This window comes from Sus scrofa, chromosome 16 (assembly GCF_000003025.6).
Source record: "Sus scrofa isolate TJ Tabasco breed Duroc chromosome 16, Sscrofa11.1, whole genome shotgun sequence".
Lineage (NCBI taxonomy): Eukaryota > Metazoa > Chordata > Mammalia > Artiodactyla > Suidae > Sus > Sus scrofa.
In genome coordinates, this window is record NC_010458.4 from 79,378,983 (window position 1) to 79,391,659 (window position 12,677).

The following is a 12,677-nucleotide window of genomic DNA, read 5'->3' on the forward strand; positions in this document are numbered from 1 at the left end:
CTGGGGGCCAGTTGAGGAAGGTGGCTGAGCCCCACTCTCGACCAGGGTCTGTCTGCTGGGGAACCGCACGCTGTCCCGACGCGGCTTCGATGTCTGCGCCAAAGTCCACGCCGCCAGCAATGGCTCGACCCCCACTGCCCTCTGGGGCCTCTTCTGCAACAGCTCCGCAGCCAGCTCCTCCTGTGACCCGTATTTTGTGCAGAACAACGTCACGGAGGTCCAGGGCATTCCCGGCGTGGCCAGCGGCGTCCTCCTGGGTGAGCGTCCTCTCCGTGAGCGAAGGGTGAGGCTTGGCCGGGCTGGGCTGGATCACCCAGCCTGGTGCCCAGGTGCCATCCTTCTGCCCGGTCCGTGGCGGCATCACCTGTCCCCGGCAGCCAACCCTGGGCCTGTAGACGCTGGGTGTGCTGGGGGGCAGCGGCCAGAGCTTCAGGCCCGATGCCGGGTGTTCAGGGCTGTGGCGAGAGGCTGGGCCGGCTCTTCCCCGCTCAGGCCAGAGGGCAAAGGACCAAACCCTGAGCGCTGGGCCCTGGCCGCCACAGACGCTGTTCTGTGTCCCCGAGGCCGCGACTGCAGTGGATGTGACGCTGTCCTTGTCCCCGGGCCGTGCTGAGCCAAGACGCCGGTGGGGAGGGCATGGGCTGCAGAGCCCCCTCCGAGCCTTCCTGGGGCACAGGCCATGACACTCCCAGGCCCTGCCTCTGGGTTCTGGCTTCTCGGCCAGAGGCGCAGAGCAAACCTGGGAGCGGCTGGGGCAGCAGGTCACACGGGGCGGTGGCCGTGAAGGTAGCGGGGCAGGGGTGGCGGGAGGGGGGTGAGGTGTGGGGTTCTCTGCGGGGACCCCTGTGTGGGGAAGGGGTTCCGGGCGGGCCGGGGTCGTGGGCCACAGCGGGGCTGCCAGGCAGGGCTCTGCACGGGCGGGAGGTGGGCCGGGCACTGACCTCCACTGCGTGTGTCTGGGGACCCTCTCTGCCCCTTGGGGGGTCTCCCGGCTAACTCCCTCTCAACCGAGGCCTCCCTGCCTCTGGTTCGGGAAGGGGTCCCCCCAGGGCAGGAGCCCTGAGAGCAGGTTCTGGGGTGTCGTAGCCAGCCTGCCCCCTCCCCCCCACAGATAACCTGTGGAGTGCCTACGCGGACAAGGGGGCGTTCGTGGAGAAGAAGGGCGTGGCCTCGGTGCCCGCACCGGACGAGAGCGGAGCCGGCGGGCTGCCCTACGTGCTCGCCGACATCATGACCTACTTCACCATGCTGGTTGGCATCTACTTTCCCTCCGTGACCGGTGAGGCCCCAGCCGCTGGCACGGCCCTCTGCCCGCCGCCTTTTCCTCTTGGCTCAGGAGACGAGCCTGGGGTCTCTGTCCCATCTGTGCCTGAGGGAGGGGCTGGGGACAGCGAGCTTGTCTTGGCAGAAACTGCCCAGACCTTGGCAGCTAAGAGTGGACACGGGCTGTCGTGGAGGCCGGGAGCTGTGGCTGTCCTGGTCCTTGTCCTTACAAGACTCAGCTGGCCTGACGGGGAGGGGGGCTCTGTGCACGCCAGCCCCCACCCCCCCACACGCATGCGGACTGGCACACGTGCACCCGCACAGGCGTGTACCCGTACGGCTCCTAGCTGCCCGCAGCCTGGAGTTGGGGCAGGGGGTGGAGAGGCCGTGACAAGCGTTTCTCGTCACCTTCCCCTCAAAGGCGGGGGCACGGTCTCATGTAAATGGAGGCGGGAGGTGGATCTGGCGCCTTGGGGGGTCTTCCTTCTGTACCCCTGCCCCCCTGCACCTGCGGCGACAAGGGTGGGTCTGGAGGAGAATGTGGGAAGTCCTCTGTGGATGCGGCTTTCCCGCGGCCCATCGTGCCCTGACCCCCGGCTCTGTTGGGCAGCCACGCCGAGCACAGTGTCACAGCTGCTGAACCTGCCGCCGCCCCGCTTTTCTTTGACCCAGTTGAAATCACTTACAGTCTGTGTGCCCAGCGGGGTGACGGGCGGGGGTGGCGGCCAGTCACCACGTGGGCAGGGCTGGGTTTAGAGCAGCGAGGAGCCGAGGCTGAGCTGCGCCCCAACCCGGGCCTGGACTCGGGAGGAACTCGCCTTGGGTGGCCCCCTCCAGGAAGTTCTGACTCCGGCCTCGGCAATCGGACAAGCACATGCGGTGGGGCCCACAGGGGCCACGCCTGGTTCTGGGCTGAGCCACGCTTTGGCCTCACTGTGACTTGGTCACCTTGGGGGCAGCTGGCCCCAAGGAGAGTGTGGTGGGACACTTGGGTGCCTGCCCCTGTGTCCCGCGGTAGCCGTCCCATGGCGTGGATAGGAGACCAAGCCAGGTTGTGAGGCCTGATGTGGGGACAGCAGCCCGTGTAGGCTTGGGTCTTCCTGTGCGTCACTCAGAAGTCCTGGCCCCGCTCTTCCGACCCTGTCCAGACAGGCCTGGGTGGGCGGCGGCACCTCCTGGTGTGCCCGGGTGCTGCAGGCGTCACGTGGGCGGGGGCAGCATCTCGGTTTGCCGTGACGGTCGGTCTCCTTGGTCCCGCAGGCATCATGGCAGGCTCGAACCGGTCCGGGGACCTCAGGGACGCCCAGAAGTCCATCCCCACGGGCACCATCCTGGCCATCGCGACCACGTCTTTCATCTGTATCCTTGGGGCTCGAGGGGGCTTCAGGGATGGGTGGGGGGTCGTCCCTGGCTTGGACCGGCTGGTGGAACTGTCGCTGGGCTCGTCCCTTCCCAGCGAGTGAGGTGCCTGCCTGGTCCCCGTGCTGGACACGCTGCCGGCCAGGCCCGTCCCCACCGAGTGGAGGTCCCCGTAGAACCGGGGGCCGGGGGCGTCGGGGGTGGGCTGGTCCCGGCTGCCTGCAGCCCATGTGTCTGGCCCGCGCCGTCCTTGACCCGGCCACAGACCTCTCCTGCATCGTGCTTTTCGGGGCCTGCATCGAGGGTGTGGTCTTACGAGATAAGTATGTTGGTTTCACTCACAGCTTCTGGAAGCCTCTGGGGCAGCCCGCGCTGGTCTTCTAAGACGTTAGCTTTCCGGCTGAGATGCCTCAGGATTTCCAGCTTTGCGTGCGGCAGGCCTCCCTGCGGCCCATGTGAGGGGTCTGACCTTCCCTCCGTTTCCTGCTCGAGCCTGGAGGGGGGCCCTCACGTGACCTCGGACCCAGGCGCTGGGTGGGGGGCTTCCGGGAGAGGCCACTGTGGCCACTCAGGCGGGAGCACTGTGTCCAGCCCCCGTCTGAAGGCCCCCCCCCCGCCCCCGCAGGTTTGGGGAGGCCCTGCAGGGGAACCTTGTCATCGGCATGCTGGCCTGGCCGTCCCCCTGGGTCATTGTCATCGGCTCCTTCTTCTCCACCTGCGGGGCCGGCCTGCAGAGCCTGACGGGGGCCCCGCGCCTGCTGCAGGCCATCGCGCGGGACGGCATCATTCCCTTCCTCCAGGTGAGCCTCCCGCCCCGCCAGCGAGAGCAGGGCCCCGGGAAGGGCGGCGTCTGGAGGAGCCTGGGCCTCTGCCCGGGTGCCACCCTTACAGCTGAAGGCGGCGGGATCCGAGCCCCCACCCCGAGGCCTCGTCCCGTGTTGCCCTGGACGTCAGAACCGCGCGGGAGGAGGTGGGGAGGAGGAGGCTCTGCCGGCGCCCTGCCGTCCCCGTGGGGGTCCCTGTGGGTGCGGGTCCCCGCAGGAGTCTCCCAGGGCGTGTGCCCCGTGGTGTTGCCCTGCACGCTGACCGGTGCCGTACGAGGGTCGTAGGCTCTGATGGCACCCGGGCCACTCTCCACTCCCTGGGGGTCGCTTTGCTTCCCGGACGAGGTCCATCCAGGACGCGCGGTGGCGAGTCCGCCTCTGCCTCTGTCGCGTCTCGGAGGCCCTCTTGAGTTGAGCAGCCGTCTTCACGAGCTTTCGCCCGGCCTCTGCCCCGAGGCCACTGGCCCGCCTGCCCCTCTTCCTGCAGGTGTTCGGCCACGGGAAGGCCAACGGGGAGCCCACCTGGGCCCTGCTGCTCACGGCCCTCATCTGCGAGACCGGCATCCTCATCGCCTCCCTGGACAGCGTGGCCCCCATCCTCTCCATGTGAGGGTCCTGCCCGCTTGTCGGCCGCCGGAGGCCTCTGCTCCTGGGCTCGCCTCCTGCTCAGGGGACAGCAGAGCGCCAGGCGCTCGTGCCTGCGCGTGCGGAGCGGGGCGGGGTGGTGGGACGGCTGCGTAGGGAAGAGGGATGGGGCTCCCGGGCGTGGGGGCAGCGTGGGCGCCCCCTTGGGACCGGGCTCAGCCCCTCATGCTGAGCTGGCGTCCCCAGGTTTTTCCTCATGTGCTACATGTTCGTGAACCTGGCCTGTGCTCTGCAGACCCTGCTGCGCACGCCCAACTGGCGCCCTCGCTTCAAGTATTACCACTGGTGAGCCCGGTCCCCGCCAGGCCAGCTGCCGCCTGGGTCCCCGGTCGTCCCCTGTGGAAGGAGCCCAGTGGGTTGGTGAGGGCGCCGGGTCTCCGTGTGCCCAGTGTGCCTGGCGCCCTGGCGGATGCGTGAAGCCCGTTGTTGGTGCCCAGCGGGGTGGCGTCCGCCTTTGGGGTGGTGCCAGGGGAGGAGCGGAGGAGCACCTGGCTGTGTTCCTGTACGAACAGAGGGTTCCTGCGGAGGGACGGGACGTTTCAGGGCCCCTGCTCGGACGCCAGCTTGGGGCTGGCGGGGAGGCATGGCCCCACGAGCTCTGTGTCCCCAGGACCCTCTCCTTCTTGGGCATGAGCCTGTGCTTCGCCCTGATGTTCGTGTGCTCCTGGTACTACGCCCTCTTCGCCATGCTCGTGGCCGGCTGCATCTACAAGTACATCGAGTACCGCGGGTGAGCCGCGACGCCGGGGTCCCCACAGCCCGGCGCTGGGGGCCTCCCCGGGGCAGGTGCACGGGGCCCTCTGGTGACCGAGCCGGCGAAGCCCGCCTCCCCTGCCGGCCGTTCAGGGTTCCTGCCTGTGAGTCTAGTGCAAGGAGAGCGCGTTTGCTGCGGTTAAGGGGCCGCACGACTGTCCCGCGTTCGTCTCGACGTACCCGCAGGTTTAGCCGTGTCAAAGTGTGAAGGACTGTGCTTTGGGGCTTTGAAATCCAGCTGGTGACGCACTGCTGCGTGGTGGGTTTCAAAATTCCCAGGAAGTACACCGCACCAAACCGCAGTTGTGGGCAGGTTGGCTGCAGCCCAGAGCCCCTGGTCCACCACGAGGGGCGTGTCCCCCGAGGCCCTGGCCCCTCGGGGCGGCGGGGGCCCTGGGGGCACTGCCTCAGGTCCCCTCCCAGCTCTTCCAGGTGGCCATCCAGGGTCTGGGGACTGTGCTGCTCCTGCTGGTGCCCAGCCACCGCCTGCCACCGGAGTCCCCTCCCTTTGTCTGTCCATGGCCTTGGCTCTGAGGCCCCTCACGGTGCCCGCGCCACCCCCACCCAGTGCCCCTCCCCACGTCCTGCTCCTTCCTGTCCCTGGTCGGCCTCGGAAGCCCCCTGCGCTGCCCCAGAAGTGCTGAGAGACCCCAAGGGCCTCCCCGGGGCTGCCCGGGTACCAGCTGGATGTGCTGCGGGGAGGGCTCACGGCTGCCCCTACCCACCCAGGGCCGAGAAGGAGTGGGGCGACGGCATCCGGGGGCTGTCGCTGAACGCCGCCCACTACGCCCTGCTGCGCGTGGAGCATGGCACCCCCCACACCAAGAACTGGAGGTGAGTGCCCACCCTCACGCCCTTTGAGCCCACGGGCGTGTCCGTCCCCAGGCTTGGTGGCAAGAAGCTCACCCCCAGTTAGGTTGTCAAGGAAGCTGCCATGGCCTTGTTCATGGTGCTTCCCCCCCCATCACCGCCCTCCCCGCGCGTGATCAGCTCGATCTGATCGTTGGTTGAGGAGACATTGCGAGGGTGGAGGTGGGGGATTGGGGTGAGGTCATCTTTGGGGACCTGCTGTGGACAGAGGACACCTGCCAGGCTTCTCGGGTCTGGGAGGGGGTGGGGAGCTGCCCCTCTGAGCTGCCCCGTGCTGGAGGCCCCTTGCCCTCCATCCCCCGGGCAGAGGTGGGGGGGCGCGCCTGCCGAGTGCAGTGTCCCGTCGTCATGGTAACCGCTGCTCCCCACCCAGGCCGCAGGTGCTGGTGTTGCTGAACCTGGACGCCGAGTGGCGCGCGAAGCACCCCCGCCTGCTGTCGCTCACCTCGCAGCTCAAGGCCGGCAAGGGCCTGACCATCGTGGGCTCCGTGCTGGAGGGGACCTTCCTGGACCAACACGCAGAGGCCCAGCAGGCCGAGGAGGTGGGGCTGGGCGCCAGCGTGTGGGGGTTCGAACGAGCAGGATGGAAACCTGCTGGGAACGTCTGCCGTGCGAGGCCCGGGCGCCCGTGACCCTCGGGGACGCCGTCGGGCATCGAGAGTGGCCGCGGGGGGCCAGTCCCTGCTCGTTTGCTTCGGCAGCGGAGGACAGAGGGTGAGCGGGGCGCATGTGCCGGCGCCTCCCGCCCTGGGTCCTGGCACAGACCCGCCGCACAACATCTTTTCATCCCAAACGCCGAGTCTGTCTCTGCAACGGCATCCGAACGGCATCCCCACTGTCGCCCAGTCCCCAGGCCGCGTCCAGACCCCCGCTTGCCTCCAGCCCAGCTCCGTGTCAGCCGGGCCGCGTCTCTGGGTGTCGCTCTGGGTGGGCCCCTCGCCTGCATCCTGCATCCAGGCGTCCGGGGCACCCCTGCTGTCTGTGGGGCTGTGAGCCGGACTGCATCACAGCCAGGCCTTCCCGGGTGGGCACGGCTGCTCCAGGGGGTTGTGGCCGGCAAAACCCGGTGCATCAACACCCCCTCCGGTCAGCTGGCCCGCCGGCCCCGCGGGGCCTGGGTGGCTGGTTCAGGGCGCCCGTTGCATCCTTTCCTTGTCTCTCCAGAGGCGCTGGCCGTTCTCTGACCCGGGGGTTTAACGTGGCCACTGCTCGCCTGGGCCTGGGTGTGCACACTGGGGTTGTGGCTGTGAGCCTGGCTGTAGACGTGGCATGTTGCCCTCGCGATGTGCTGGCGGGCAGCCTCTTAGCTGGTGCCCTAGGCCTCTCGGTGGCTCCTTGCGTGCGTGGCGAAGCTCAGGCTCACCTTGTGCGTTTCCTGCTTTGACCCGTTTCCAAGGGCGGGAGGGGCCTGGTTCTCATGTCTGACTGTGGCCTCTGGCCCCCGGGGGCGACACACTTGTGGCTCCTTTTGTCCCCCAGCATTTCCAGGGAACCGGGAGGCAGAGCCGGCGGGGGGCAGACAGGCACCCGGCCACCAGCTCCGAGTGTGCATCGGGGGCTCCGAGCTTGTGCAAAAGGGCACTGACGTGGCTCAATTCACAGCCTTTTCCAGACGCGAGTGTTGTCATCTGATGTGTTCTTCTGGGTATTTTCCTGTTGCCGTTTTGCACAAACAATCCTGCAGAACACATTCGGCTCACACACTCACGTGCTTCCAAGCCGTGTCTTCCGGTTGGCTGGGTGCCTGATTCGTTTCCTACGGCTGTGTGGTGTTTGTTGCCGGGTGCTCTGAGGTTTGTTCCACGAAATTGTGGTTCCTGAAACGGCGGGGGTTCCATCACTGTCAGGTCAGGAGCGTGGTGGTGTAAGTGACTGCAGACCTGCCTTGTCCACGAGAGGCTGCTTTTAGGACAAGTTCTCAGGGCTGGAGCTCCCTTGGGGCCTGGCCTCCGAGGGTCTGGCCAAGGTCAGCTCTTGCCTGCCTGGCAGTGTATGTAAACTCAGGTCCGCGTGGCCCGTGGGCATGGGGGGCTCAGGCCCGCTGTGTGTCTCTAACGGGAGGGCCGGGTCCCGTGGCCGCCGCGGAAGAGGGGGAAGCCTCGTGGAGGGGGCACGGCCGGGCTCCACCCCAGGGGCTCAGCAGGGGTGAGGCTCGGGGCCGTGTGTGTCACCAAGGGCAAGGGCTGGGTGGAGGCACTCGCTGGGGTTTCCAAAGGGGAGGACCCCCGGGGTGTCACGGTCAGGTGCACGCACAGCATCTCACTTGCAGGAGGCACCCACCTGGCTCCCACCTGCTTCGACTTTGGTTAGTGACTGAGGCGGGGGCCTCCTGAGGGGAGGCCCTGCTGCTTCCCACCGGGATCGCGGCTCTCGATCTGGTGGAAGGAGGGCGGCCGAGAGGGTCAGCCAGGGTGCAGGCAGGGCCACGCGCCTGCTTCCTGGGGCGGGGCTGAGGCCCATCTGCTGGGGTCAGAGAAGCCCCTCACGCTGACCCCAGGTTCCGCAGGGCCTTGTCTTGGGGACCCAGGGCCGGGCATGGAGCAGGGGCTGCAGAGGTTGAGGCGGCCCCCGAAACCCCACAGGGCGGTGAGGTGGGTTTTCCATCAGCGTGACTGGAGGACCCCAAACCCATGGTGGCTCCTTGAAGCTGTTGCATCGGGTCAGCCTTTCCTAAGCCAGTGACCTGAGAGCTGTGGTCTCAAAGTGGGGACATGTGGCATTTAAAGCCCCCGGAGTGGCCACCTCCTGACCCGGCTGAGCCCCTGTGCTCTGGCCTCTGGGCAGCGTGGGCCCCGCGAGCCCTGAACTGCATTTCGACCGCACTGAGGCCACCCCGTGTCACGTCCGAGGATGGGTCTGGACTCTTCCTTCTCCAGCCGCCTCGCCCTTCGATGTGGTGGCAGCTCAGGCCGGGTGGTTGAGGGGACGTGGCTCCAGCCCTTGCCACGAGGTCCTGGGACGGCCGGAACAAATACCCATCCCTTTTGTCCCAGCTCTGGGGCCAGATCCAACATGGAGGGGCCCAGGGCCGCCCTGTCCCGAGCTCAGAGCAGGTTTCAACTGCCTTTTCCAGCTGCTGGGGCTCCAGGCGGCCCTGAGCTCATGGCCCCTCCCTCTCATCTCTGCCTCTGTCTTCTCGTGGCTTTTTCTCAGTGTCTGTGTCTCGTCTGTCCCTTTGAGGACACTGCCATGGGACCTGGGGCCGCCTGGGCAATCCAGGATGGTTTTGTGTCAAGACGCCTAACTCACTCAAGATCTCTCCTGGAGGCCATGCTCCCAGGTTCTGGATTAGGACGCGGGCATATCTTTCAGGGCCAAGGTCAGCCCACTGTGGTCTGTCCTCTGGGCCCCAAGCTGCCCCTGCGTCTTCCACGTAAAAGCATGTGTCTTGTCTCGGTGTCCCCCGGGTCCCAGCCCCTCACACTGTCCGCCAAGCCCCAGATCTCGTCTTCTGCCCACCTGGCTCAGGTGCTGGGACATCCCGAGGGGCATCCACCTCCCATGTGACGTGGAGGCAAAGGGCCCTGTGGGACCTGCGCCAGGCCGTCCCAGCCCGGGAGGCGCAGGCCGGAGGAGGCGGCCACGTGGGCTCCAGCAGGGCTGTTCCGCCTGTGTCAGCCCTTCCCTGTGGTTCACAGCTGCATCGGGGGGGCCCCGAGTCAGGCCCCAGGGGCCGGTCAGTGTGGCCGGGAGGGGACCAGCAGGCACAGGTCCTTAGCGAAAGGCCCGCTGTCGTCACTGTGTGCCCGGCCTCCCCGTGACGTCCAGCTGCCCTGGGTCGGATGCCTGGCGCGTGGCCGAGGGGCAGAGCTGCACACGCCCGGCCTGTCGCTCCTGAACCTCCAGGCCCCTCGGTCCTGGTCGGGAGCGCTGTTGGGTGGATGCGTGCTGGCCGGGGGTCCGCAGACCAGGAGTAATGGACCCGGGGTCCGCGTGGAAGGGTGGGGGGGTCCGTGACCTCGCAGGTCCGAGAGTGCCTGCCGCGTGACTGCCCCACCTTCCCGAGGGCAGGGAGCACACACACGTGTGCTCGCGTGCGCATGCGTGTACTCACGTGCACACGCAGGCGGCCCTAGTCTGGACCCCGGGACCGAGGGTTGGGGTTACCCTGACCCCTGATCCTGCGCCCCTGCGTCCGCAGAACATCCGGGCCCTGATGGCGGCCGAGAAGACCAAGGGCTTCTGCCAGCTGGTGGTGTCCCCCAGCCTGCGCGACGGCGTGTCCCACCTGATCCAGTCGGCCGGCCTGGGGGCCATGCGGCACAACACGGTGCTCATGGCCTGGCCCGCAGCCTGGAAGCAGGGGGACAACCCCTTCTCCTGGAAGAACTTTGTTGGTGAGTCTCAGGGCCCCGGGCTGGGAGTCCGGGCCTCGATTGGGGTGTCGGGGCCCTGGGCTGGGTGTTGGGGTCCCAGGCTGGGTCTCAGGGCCCCGGGCCAAGAGCTGATCCCTGGGGGCCGCTGGGGGCCCTGGCTGCGCTGCTTCTCGAAGAGCCAGCCGACGTTCAGGAGCCTTGAGACGGGGCCATTTCCCTTGGCCCTGCCCTTCTCTGGCGACTCCCAGGGGCGCCAGCCGGGCCGCGGAGCGATGGGGGCGGCTGCACCCCATGTGGGGCTCTGTGTGGACCCCAGGCCCGCCCACCCCAGTCCCTGGCGGGGGCCCTGAGTCCAGGTGCCCAGTCGTGCAGGGTCTGTGACCCCTGGCCCGCCTGCCCCTCTGCAGACACCGTGCGCGACACCACGGCGGCGCATCAGGCCCTGCTGGTGGCCAAGAACGTGGATCTGTTTCCGCAAAACCAGGAGCGCTTCAGCGACGGGCACATCGACGTGTGGTGGATCGTGCACGACGGGGGGCTGCTCATGCTGCTGCCCTTCCTGCTGCGGCAGCACAAGGTGGGGCCCGGGGGCAGGGGGCGCCCCCGGCGGGCCCCGGGGCAGGGGCCGCGGCGACCGTGCCATGCCTTCCGCAGGTGTGGAGGCGCTGCCGCATGCGCATCTTCACGGTGGCCCAGGTGGACGACAACAGCATCCAGATGAAGAAGGACCTGCAGACGTTTCTGTACCACCTCCGGATCAGCGCCGAGGTGGAGGTGGTGGAGATGGTGAGGGCGCCAGCCTCCTTCCTCCCTGGTCCCGTGGCCTTGGCCTCTTCGGGCGGGTCGGGCGGCCTCTTGCTTTAGATTTGGCTCCTGTGCTCCTCGCGGCCGGTCTGGGCCGTGGGTTTACCGGAGGAGGACCCAGCCGGACCGAACGTGCCCAAGGGCCACGTCCGCACCGAGGGACAGGCCCTGGTCGGGGTATCGGTGCTCCGCGGCCAGCGGGCCAGTTAGAGCCGAGCTCTGCCGGCGAGCTGTTCTTCGGAGCACGAAACGCCTCCTGTCCCTTGCAAGCCTGGGGCTCACACCTGCAAGTATGGTCGTGGCCACAGCAGGCGGCCGCGTCCAGAGCCCAGAGCTGGGGCGTTCTCCCCTCAGGGGCGTCTTGTGTGTTAGTGGTCATGGGTCCTGGGCCGGGCGGAGGGCGTCCAGTCGTGACAGCTGTTCGCATGCATGCAGTCACCCGCACACTCACAGCTCCCGGACCGGGGCTCCGGGGCCAAGGCGGGCGGGCCTGAGTGGGCACCCAGGCGCACAGCACGCTCCTCACGGCGCAAGGGGCGTGTGCTGGCCATGTGTCACCGTCGTGCTTGTTGACTCCCGGGTCTGGATCTGGTAGGTTGAAAACGACATCTCCGCGTTCACCTACGAGAAGACGCTGATGATGGAGCAGAGGTCCCAGATGCTGAAGCAGATGCAGCTGTCCCGGACAGAGCGCGAGAGGGAGGTGCGTGTGGCACCTGGCGCCCGTGGTCGAGGCCCCCGACGAAGCCCGGGTGTCCGTCTGCCTCCCACTGGCCTGTGCTCTTCTGCGCGCCTTGTGACTGTGGGGAACGGCCTCGTCTCCACACCTGGTTTTGTGACCGGCTGGTGGCACGGCCCCCCCACTCCGCCTCCCGTGCGGCTGCAGCGCCTCCTTCCTCGTCTTCCCCTCCCCCACGTCCACAGCGCTAACTGCCCCCACCCCACAGGGACGGGGGCCCCCTGGCGGCCCCTCTGCTGTTGTTGAGGGAGGGGCCGGATGGATGAAAAGCTGGGAGGCAGGAGGGGTGGGGGGTGAGGAGATGGAGGGATGGGGGGGTGAGGGGTGGATGGATGGGGGGGTCTGGGGGGATGAGCCGGTGAGCAGGTGGATGCTGGGTCGGCACAGAGCCACGTCAGGTGCAGTGTCACTGCCTCCCGGTGGCGTGGAGGCCCGGGGCCTGTCCCGGGGGCTTTCAGAGCCGGGGTGGGAGGCGAGACTAGAAGTGATGCTCGGTCTGGAAGCCCAGGGGGAGGGGCCTGGCCAGGGCGGGGGAGGGAGGACCAACTTGGTCCTCGGAGCGGGCCCCGCCCTCCCTCTGTGCCCTCTGGGCCCAGGTTGGCACCGGCCCATTACAGACGACTGCTGCCCCTGCTCTCCCTCCAGGCTCAGCTGATCCACGACAGGAACACAGCGTCCCACTCCGCGGGGGCCGCCAGGACCCAGGCCCCGCCCACGCCAGACAAGGTGCAGATGACCTGGACTAAGGAGAAGCTGGTCGCCGAGAAGCATCGAAGCAAGGACGCCAGCGTGTCCGGGTTCAAGGACCTCTTCAGCCTGAAGCCGTGAGTGTCGCCTTCCCGGCCACGGGAGGGGGCCCCCTGCTGCCCTGAGGAGCCACAGGCGCGGCTGCGAGAGGCGGACCCTGCCGAGGACCACGGATCCCTTTAGGGCCAGTTAGCCAGGCCGCTGTCAGGGTTCCTCCTGGAGGTCAGGGCTGCTGGCCGGGCTGGACGCCCCGTCGGGCCCGCCCCGCCGCCTCCCTGGCTCCCGCCTGTGGCGCTGAGCTGAGAGCCCCCCCGTGCTGCTGGGGGTGCTGGGGGCAGGGTCCCGGGTGGGGGAGCC

General features: G+C 68.2%; 1 protein-coding gene across 6 annotated transcripts in view; it reads left to right on the top strand.

The window, feature by feature from the left end:
• Positions 1 to 12,677, top strand: part of SLC12A7 (solute carrier family 12 member 7) — a 39,785-nt gene that overhangs the window by 22,115 nt on the left and 4,993 nt on the right. For all 6 annotated transcript variants that reach the window (XM_021077138.1, XM_021077133.1, XM_021077134.1 and 3 more), the window contains 15 exons: positions 46 to 257; positions 1,112 to 1,279; positions 2,524 to 2,622; positions 2,888 to 2,945; positions 3,248 to 3,422; positions 3,934 to 4,052; positions 4,278 to 4,376; positions 4,702 to 4,821; positions 5,574 to 5,678; positions 6,088 to 6,256; positions 9,856 to 10,051; positions 10,438 to 10,607; positions 10,685 to 10,816; positions 11,430 to 11,537; positions 12,219 to 12,397. In XM_021077138.1, the coding sequence (XP_020932797.1) occupies positions 46 to 257; positions 1,112 to 1,279; positions 2,524 to 2,622; positions 2,888 to 2,945; positions 3,248 to 3,422; positions 3,934 to 4,052; positions 4,278 to 4,376; positions 4,702 to 4,821; positions 5,574 to 5,678; positions 6,088 to 6,256; positions 9,856 to 10,051; positions 10,438 to 10,607; positions 10,685 to 10,816; positions 11,430 to 11,537; positions 12,219 to 12,397 (2,109 nt within the window). The remainder of the gene's footprint in view (positions 1 to 45; positions 258 to 1,111; positions 1,280 to 2,523; positions 2,623 to 2,887; positions 2,946 to 3,247; positions 3,423 to 3,933; positions 4,053 to 4,277; positions 4,377 to 4,701; positions 4,822 to 5,573; positions 5,679 to 6,087; positions 6,257 to 9,855; positions 10,052 to 10,437; positions 10,608 to 10,684; positions 10,817 to 11,429; positions 11,538 to 12,218; positions 12,398 to 12,677) is intronic.